This window comes from Lactuca sativa, chromosome 8 (genome assembly GCF_002870075.4).
Source record: "Lactuca sativa cultivar Salinas chromosome 8, Lsat_Salinas_v11, whole genome shotgun sequence".
Taxonomy (NCBI): Eukaryota; Viridiplantae; Streptophyta; class Magnoliopsida; order Asterales; family Asteraceae; genus Lactuca; species Lactuca sativa.
In genome coordinates, this window is record NC_056630.2 from 2,555,394 (window position 1) to 2,565,365 (window position 9,972).

General features: G+C 37.8%; 1 protein-coding gene across 1 annotated transcript; it reads left to right on the plus strand.

The window, feature by feature from the left end:
• Positions 1–3,688: 3,688 nt before the first annotated feature.
• LOC111920948 (nuclear poly(A) polymerase 1) lies at positions 3,689–9,560 on the plus strand. The gene is made up of 12 exons (XM_023916512.3): positions 3,689–3,960; positions 4,281–4,862; positions 4,951–5,028; positions 5,132–5,239; positions 6,941–7,003; positions 7,119–7,280; positions 7,372–7,485; positions 7,557–7,619; positions 7,702–8,031; positions 8,103–8,267; positions 8,383–9,275; positions 9,348–9,560. Exons 2-12 carry the CDS (start codon positions 4,746–4,748, stop codon positions 9,391–9,393), a joined length of 2,139 nt encoding a protein of 712 aa, XP_023772280.1. The 5' UTR covers positions 3,689–3,960; positions 4,281–4,745; the 3' UTR covers positions 9,394–9,560.
• The last annotated feature ends 412 nt before the right edge of the window (positions 9,561–9,972 follow it).

Here is a 9,972-nt window from a genome sequence, read left to right on the forward strand (position 1 = left end):
GGAAAACCTTACGCCAACTAACAACAAATATATCCCAATTGATAATTATGCCATAATCCATTAACTGTGGTATCAACTCATAAGTCCCAAGTCGGAATGAGATTTAGAACCGGAAAACCGGACCAGAACCGGAATCGGACCGAAACCGGAATATGTAGAACCGGGTCCGGTTCCGGGTTTAAAAATTGGTTTTTTCTGGGTTCCGGGTAATCCGGGTTTGGGTCCATCGGGTCCGGGTAAACCGGGTCTAAAAACCGGAACCGGTTGTTGGAACCGGAACCACTTTTAGGGCCGGAACCGTTTTTTGTGAAACGTTTAAAAGATGCATATCTTATTCGTTTCAACTCCAATTGACATACGGTTTTTTCCAACATGTAGTTTAGAGTTTGTACATGATTTTAGACTGTAAATTTGTCATTTTTAGTTTTATATTCATTGACTTACAGTCCTACAAAGTCGAGATATCAAAGCTGGAAGTTTTTAGTTTTTTAGTTTTTTTGTATTCGGTGAAAGTTTTAAAATATGCATATCTAATTCGTTTGAAGTCGGATTGAAATGTGGTTTTTTCCAACTTCTAGTTTATAGTTTGTACATGAGTTTAGACTATAATTTTGTCATTTTTGGTTTAACATTCAATGATTTACAGTCCTCCAAAGTCGGGATATCAAAACTGAAAATTTTCAACTTTTCAGCTATTTGTTTTTGTACTTTGTATTATGTGAAAATATTAACACAAGCATATCTCATTCGTTTAAAGTCGGATTGATATGCGAGTTTTTCCAGAGTGTATTTTAGAGTTTGTACATGATTTTAGACTATAATTTTGTTAATTTTGGTTTCGTATTCAATGAGTTACAGTCCCCCAAAGTCGGGATATCAATATGAAAATTCTCAAAGTTTAACCCACTAAGTAGTAAGTAATTACCAACAAATTCCGGTTTTTCCCGACTTTTCGGTTCTAAACCCACTTTATCCGGTTCCAACCTACCCACTTTGATGTTTCCGGATTTTCCGGTTCTAGACCCACTTTACCTAGAACCATACCCGAAACCGAACCGGAATCGGTTCCTATATATCGGTCTGGTTTCCGGTTCTATAAAATCCCGTTAACCGGTTCCAGGTTTTCCGGGTCCGGGTCCATCCGGTCCGGGTTTGGACCCACTTTCATCCCTAGTCCCGACTCCTAGGGTAAAAGACCATTTTACCCTTTTCCTTAATGGGCCTAACTCATACTTGGTCCAAGGCCCACTAACGACCCAACAACACAACCCGAGGCCCAAACCAAACCTAAGGCCCACTGAAAGTCCTGAGGCCCAACCAGAGCCCAAACAAATAATTCATAGCCCAGAGAAACAACCCAACCCAACCGAAGCCCATTCCAAAGTGTCCAAGTCCATAAAGCCTAATACCCATATGATCAGACGTACGCACAATGTACGTCGCCGGTCCAAAAACGAGCATCATAGCCGGAACGCACGGCGTTCCCCAACGGTATGCACGATGTTCCCGACGACCACCCAAAAGTCATTCAAATGACTTAATCCTTTAAGCCAAACACCAAAAACCTCAAAATATCTAAATGTAAGCAACTTGATCTATAAAGTCGAAGGCTTTAAGCCTTTGCATGGCTTAATGAAGCCTAATCACCAAATATGAGCTCCAAAGGTCAAAATCACTCCAAAAATGTCTTAAAACTTCTTAATACCTTAAGACCTCAATCCAAACTTCCACGTATGATTTCAAGGGACTTCTTAAGCCATAAAGTTTCCAACTTTATGACTTAGCATAACTCAATGGGACCCAAATTTAAACCCCAAGTCCCAAACTTCATCAAATGACTACCAAATCATGCATGGAAGGTTTATACCCATCAAGATCCAAACTTTATGACTCCATAACCTCAACAAGGACCAAATATGAAGCTCAAAGGTTCTGGAGTAACTTCTACTCACAAGAACCACCTCAAAGGGACCAAAACCATAAAAATACAACTTAGCTAGATATACATGAAAGAGTTGTCAATGTTGAGACTTTATACCTCCAGAAGATAGATCTAGGTGCACAAGGCCTGGATCCAAAAGCTCCAAGTCAAGCAATGACTCTTCAAGAAGTTCCTTCTTCATCCTCAAGCACCAAAAACACACAAAATCACCATGAAGCTCAAGAAATACTCAAATGGAGGCTAGGGTTTTGTTCTTAGGGTTAGAGAGGATTGAGGCTGAAGGAAATGAGGGTTGTAAGTGAGTTAAAGTGTTTAAATAGGGTCCAAGACCCTAAATTAGGGTTTTAATCTGACCTGATGAACACAACGCGTTCCCTTGGGGAACGCATGACGTGTACGCCATGCGTACCCGGTTTGGTCCAAACTCTTCTAACTTCAAATGATCATAACTTTTGCTTCCCTTATCCGTTTTCGACGTTCTTTATATCAACGAAAAGGTCATAAGTAGCCCTACACTTATATCAAATTTATTTAGTCTGAAAACCAACCGAAATTAAATCCAAAATTCATAAAAGGCCCTAACCAACGCCTTTACCGATACCCTTGGGCTCTAAAACACAAAACTGAATACCCGAATCATCCAAATTATGTCATTGACCTCCAAATGAGCCCAAACCTCAATTCTTCAAAGGTTATAAGCCTGATAATATCCACTCATTGACCACTACCCCGCAATGGGAAATAATTAGAACCAGGGAGTTACCACTCTCCCCCACTTAAATTAGATTTCGTCCTCGAAATTGCTCTTTACTAACACTCAGATCATAAACAACCTGAGGAACGCAACCAAAAATCCTGAGCATACAACAACCTTCCCAAAGTAACTCAACCCAACCCTGGCAGAACTCTTCGACCCAACGAAGACGAATCCAAAAACCCATGCACAAAACTACTTCTACCTTCCCGAAACTTGACGTCTCAAGTTGGTTTGACCCCCAGACAGACCGCCCACACTAAACCGTTACCGTGCCAATTCCACCTTGAGTACCAAACTAAACAGAACACTTCCAACCTTTATGATGTGTATTTTTAATGCATTAGTTTTTTATTTATAATTTCTAGTTTATCGCATATAAACCATACCTTACAGACAGTGAACCCGATCGAGTATAATATAACTTTGATAAGCAAGGATGTCGAATACAAAAGGAATGGTAGTGAATTAATATAGAATGTTTGATTATAAGTTACACAAAACACACAAAATTTTGATAGATTTTTTATATATAGATGTAACCCGTACAGAAAATTTTGTACAACATTTCAAAGGAAAAAGGAAATAATAATTAGTTTTTTTTTAAAGGAATACTATTTAAGTAAAGATTAACCGGATTACCAAAAATCTTTTAACCCTACACAATATCAGGAGAAGTTTAAATACCATCTAAAATATAAAATAAAATTAAAATAATATAAAAATAAATTGGGTTTATCGTTAAAAAACTAGATTAAACAAATATGATATAATTTAAATAAGGAGAAGTTTAAATACCATCTAAAATATAAAATAAAATTAAAATAATATAAAAATAAATTGGGTTTATCGTTAAAAAAAATAGATTAAACAAATATGATATAATTTAAATAATTAATTAAATTATCAGAGACTTTGCTCATTTCAAAAATTCAAGTATCAAACTTAGAATGTATAGTCCAACTCCGAAGTCCAAAGTCCAAAAAAATTAAAGAAAGCCAGCCCATTCTCTGATTCCGAATTCTCGAATCTCTATCCCTCACCAAAAGGGTCGTCCGCCAGGCCATTGTTTTGGAATTGAAACTGAAATCGCGACAGGAAGAGAAGAGAAGAAAGTAGAAATCGAGAGAGGAGAAGAAATTGAAATCAGAAATCGCCGGCACGTTGGCACCGGTATCGCTCCTCACGGTCACGATTTCACGGTCTCACGCTCACCTCACCTGTTGTGACGTGTTGGAGCAGGAAGCGAGCAAGAATTAAACAAGTAAGGCTAAAATCAAAATTTTATTTGATATTCTGATTACTGTTGAATTGAAATTAGGTTTATTTGTTTATGTTAATAGGTTTAGCTGTTGAAAACTTGAAATTAGCCAATTAGGTTTAGGTGTTGAAAGTTGAAATTAGCTGCTGTTGAAATTGGGTATAGCTGTGTATTTGATTAACTGTTGAAATTGAAATTAGTATGGGCTTTGATTTGTAGCGTAGATAATCTTACTTTTTTTTTTTTTTTTTTTTTTATTAAATTATCCGAGTCCGGTCAAGGCCTGAACATTATCTGACTTTCTTTGGTGTATGAATTCACAGAATTTTGTTGTCGAAAATTGAGGTTCCTTTCTTGTGTGGAAGAGCTACAACAGATTGCTCGAAAGGAGGCGGCTTTTCACTTGTAGTGCTCTGTTGATCACTTGGAATCGAAGGGTTCAGTTGATCACGATCTCCTGTAGCTGTTTGTTGGATATCATATATAGCTAGGGTTTGTTGGATATCTGGATTTGGATAGGTTTCTGCTTGTTAGCATCTGATAATCAGCTGTTGAGAGTTTTTTCTTCTGTTCCTTTTCTGATTGTACCATTGGGCTCAATTATTATGGCCCGGGACATGCTGTACCGAAAAAATGATTTATAGTGACGTTTTGCTTATTTGTTTTCTTATTTCTTATATGTTCCTGGTTTTCTGATGAAAATCTAGGGAAAAGTTTAAGTAGTTTTAAAATTTTGTTCATAGCAGACTCAACTTGTTTGAGAAAATTTTGTTTTTTTTTACTGGGGTATGGGTAGCCAAGGTTTTAATAGTCAAACAAATGGGCCAAGATTGGGCATCACAGAGCCAATATCTTTGGGGGGGCCAAGCGAGTATGATGTAACAAAGACCAATGAGCTTGAAAAGGTTTTTAAATGTTGCTTTTCACTTTTATTTATGTAACTGGTTGTTTGGTTTTAAGCTCTCAGACATTTATTTGTTTTACTTTGCTTAGTTCTTGGCTGATGCTGGACTGTATGAGAGTCAGGAAGAGGCCATAAGCAGGGAAGAGGTTTTGGGACGGCTGGATCAGGTTGAATTACATTTCCAATTTTGGATTTCCTGGTTAGATTATTCTACTACTTTTGCTGTGAATGTGAATGTGAATGTGAATGCAATGTTTCTAAAATGAGCAGATTGTGAAAATCTGGGTGAAAAAAGTTAGCCGGGCCAGGGGGTTAAATGAACAGCTGGTACAGGAAGCTAATGCCAAAATTTTCACCTTTGGGTCTTACCGTCTTGGGGTATGAATGAGATTATTCCTAATATTTCCTTTTGATGAAAGATAAAAGTGGTTTTCATGTGCACTTGTTAATCTCTTTAGTGTTTATATCATTTTTCGTGACAAGTTTTTTTTAGTTTTCATGTGTCTGATACACTTGCCATGATCACATGAAATTAAGAATAAGCGGTTTTGAGTTTTGGCAGTTATGCTGCGACAATAATCGGTTTATGTTACTGTAACATACGTGATAATGTTGCTGCATTTGACTTTCCATGTCGTTTCTTCAAACATAGCATTAAACTCGGGATAGTCTTATCATCCGCCAAAAGTTTACATCTTTTATATTATCTTGTATGTTCTTTTAGAGTTCATGTATAACTAAATATTGGTTTACTACTTGATGCTCTGCACCATATATTAGTATGGAAGACAGTTGTTTCTCTGTCACATGCTATTGTGCTTGTTAGGCTAGCATTATACATTATACATACCTCTTATCACTCTAGTGCGGACATCCTACATTACTCTTGTTAGCACTCTATAACATACCTTTCTAAAACAATGAAAACTGTACACAACCCTTTTAATATACTTAATGGTTATTTGGTTACCTTTTATAGGGTTCTTCTTGACATTTTATTGGAGACACGTTATTTTTTTAAGTTTTACGTACTCTCATCCTTCGACAAAAAGCTTCTGTTAATGTCTTCATCAAGTTCTCTTATCACTCGCACTTGCAACGCTGTACATTTGACAATGTTTGTTGTTTGTAATACATAGTCTTTGATGCAAAGTCATTATATCCATCCTATACATTTAATGCCACTAGCTCTCTAGCTTAGCAACCTTATTTACATAAAGCTTCTATCTAGCTCATAGTTTTTTTATTAACTCCTTACATGCTTAAGCTTTGCCCCTCATATTGCTTGATAGGTTTTTCCTTTGGCCAGTTGATTGTTTTAAGTAGTCTATAAGCCTGTAAGAGTTTATGGCATCTTATTTATAACTATGGGAAGGAGTGTTGGAGACAAAGAATAATTTCATTCTCATGTTTGGGAAGTCAACGAGAGAAATAAGTATGTGGAGGGTTTAACTAACTAGGGTCATGTCGTGGTTGTATTATTCTTATTTGTATCTAACTAACTATCTACTTATTTATTTCACTTATTACTATCACTACTATTTCTTGTATTAGTATTATATTAAAAATCCTCTACTCCTATGGAAGCAAAGCAACCTCTCTAGTCTCTACCCTTATGGGAGTTGGGTATAGTTATTAACCTCCTAGCAGTGAAAAACTTAAAAGTTTTGAGCAATACTATTACTAGGGGTTATGAGGTTAGATTCACACTTCTTAAAGACAGTCTAGTCTACAACCATCCAATTCCAATCATTAGTTATTGTGGAATTGATGGTTCGTTCTCTTTTATTCTAGACACCAGTCCATACCAATCAATGGCTCCACAAAAGTTTTTTCTGGCCCTACCTTCTTTTTGTAGAAAAACCTGTTGCTGAGTGGTACCCTAAATGTGCTCATTGAGATCCCCTACAAGTTGTATATCGATATATTATTCATTGAAGCCTAGATGAGTAGGTGTAGCATGCATAGTTGACACTCACCCATTCTCCTTGTATATACAATATATATACATAGAAGTTGTATTTTGATATATTACTTGTGGCCTCACCTCGTCTTGTTTCTATATAATAATAATATTAGGTGCATGGTCCTGGTGCTGATATCGATACACTCTGTGTTGGACCCAGACATGCATCACGGGATGTAAGATCTACTCTGTCTCTACCCACTTTTGGCTCTTATAATCCTAACGTTCAGTTCACTTCAGTCAACTATTACTAACTCGCTCACTCACTCATGGTTGTATGTATAATTACAGGAAGATTTCTTTGGTGAGCTTAAAAGAATGCTCTCAGATATGCCTGATGTCACAGAATTGCATCCTGTACCTGAGGCTCACGTTCCTGTGATGAAATTCAAGTTGAATGGTGTATCCATAGATCTTCTCTATGCAAAACTTTCACTTTGGGTCATACCTGAAGTAACTAAACTTTCCTATCTTTCTTTCATCTTCATCTGTTGCTGAAAGTGAAAACTAGTTGGTTACTTTACTAATGAGCTCCATTTTACAGGATTTGGATATCTCTCAAGACTCGATACTGCAGAATGCAGACGAACAGACGGTTCGGAGTCTTAATGGATGCAGAGTTACTGACCAGATTCTGCGCTTAGTGCCTAACATTCAGGTTCGCCTATTTATTTATAATTAATAATTTCATTAGATTAGATATCCTTGTAATTTCTTTTTGTGCTGCAGAGTTTTCGCACAACATTAAGATGCATGAGGTTTTGGGCCAAGCGAAGGGGCGTTTACTCAAATGTAATGTTTGAAGATTTCATTTGGTAAATAAATAAATATTGATTTTGTCATCTGTTTAATGTATGTGTGTTTTGGTGGTCAGGTTGCAGGATTCCTAGGTGGCATAAACTGGGCTTTGCTGGTTGCACGGATCTGCCAGCTGTACCCTAACGCCCTACCGAATATGCTGGTTTCTCGGTTCTTCAGGGTGTACACTCAATGGCGATGGCCAAATCCAGTAATGCTTTGTGCTATTGAAGAAGGATCACTTGGATTGCAGATTTGGGATCCTAGAAGAAACCACAAAGACAAATACCACTTGATGCCAATCATCACTCCGGCTTATCCTAGCATGAACTCTAGCTACAATGTGTCTTCAAGCACTTTACGTATAATGACGGAAGAATTTAAAAGAGGCCACGATATTTGTGAGGTTTGTTAGTGTATACGAAAAACTTACAAATTAATAGAAATGAAGTTACAGGTTAATTTTTGTTGGTGTAGGCGATGGAGTTGAACAATGGTGGTTGGGTTGAGCTTTTTGAACCGTATCGTTTCTTTGAAGCATACAGGAATTATCTCCAGATAGATATTGGTGCGGATAACGATGAGGATATGAGGAACTGGAAAGGCTGGGTGGAATCTCGCGTGCGCTACCTCATACTAAAGGTGATGGTGATACCACCACTTTTAAATTATTATTATTATTATTTTTTTATTGTAATTGAAGTTGTAACAGGGGAGGGGGGGCTGTGGGTTTTGTTGTTTGTATGTATGTGAATAGATTGAGAGGGACACGTTCAAAATGCTGCAGTGCCACCCACATCCAGGGGACTTCTCAGACGGGTCAAATCCTTACCACTGCAGTTACTTTTTAGGTCTTCAAAGGAAAGAAGGCGTTCCTGTGAATGAAGCCAAGAAGTTTGATATTCGGTTGACAGTCGATGAGTTTAAAGCAAATGTTGGTTCATATTCATCTTGGAAGCCCGGAATGGAGATAAATGTAACGCATATAAAGCGTCGCGACATTCCCGCTTTTGTTTTTCCTGGTGGTGTTCGACCTGCCAGACCCCCTGCAACTACAAGACGCCCTCATACTGCTTCAGAAACAAACACCACTACTACTACTACTACTACCAACACCAGTAGTGGTATTGGTATTGGTATTGGTATGATTGATAGGGAAGATGATGCAAGGAAACGGAAGCGAGAGGATGATGACACGGAGGCTTCTACCAAGTTGCTCATAGATGAAGGCAACGGATTTACTACTGCTACTGCTACTATTGGTATTGGTGGTCCATCTAATGCTACTGATACTAATCAAGTAGTTGGGACATCTGTGGTGGGTCTGTTGACCTCTAAAGAAGCAGAGGCCGAGAAGCTTGCGATTGAGAAGTTGATGTCTGATCCGTATCAGACTTCCCCACAACCACAACCACCACCACAACTTGAGGAGTTAGAGGAGCTTGATGATAACTGTCACATGGAGATGGAATCTTCAACTTCAACCAATAAGGAATTCGCTGTTCCTGTCACAATCAGCAATGCAACAGGCGCCTCTTCCAGTTTGCAGTTGAATGGGAGCTTAGAAGAGCTTGAGCCCCCTGAACTTGTTGTGCCCTTGCCGACTGCATCTCATGCTACACCTGCTTCACAGAAAAAGCCAATTATCAGGTACGTAAATGTAATTTAATTGATTTCATTGGAAATTGATTTCAACTGAGAGAGGATTTTCTTATCTGACAGGTTCAGTTTTACCTCATTGGCCAAGGCTACTGGCAACAGCACTTGATGATCATATCATGTAATCCCCCACCCATAAACCTTTATGTTCTGTTTGTTGTATAGTGGTGACTGGTAAAATGTTGAGATCAAGTAACAAATGTTTCTGTCATTTGGATTCCCGTGTTCATGTTTAATAACTACCTCAAGTATGAGATAATATATTATATTATATTATGTTTTTGTTTCTGCCTATCTGAAATATTGATTCATATCTTTAAGGCAAAGGAATGAATCCTTTTAATGAGTTAGAACAACTCAAGTAAACTGCTTGTCCTAATATGCTAGAAAAAAAATGTTGAATGTTGAAACCAAATTCTGCAAACTAGGAAAAAACTTAGCATAATGATAAAGGCTCCTAACCCTCACCCATTACTTATGGTACCCCTTAATATCAACCACATCAATATTGGATTCATCAAGTCAACACTTTTACTTATTTCAACCCTAATTTACTTAGGGTTGAAGAAGTGGACCATACCATTGCTGGTGGTGTGGCATGAGTCCAATGTGGCATTCTCTCTCTCTCTCTCTCTCTCTCTCTCTCTCTCTCTCTCTCTCTCTCTCTCTCTCTCTCCTAGTGCTTGGA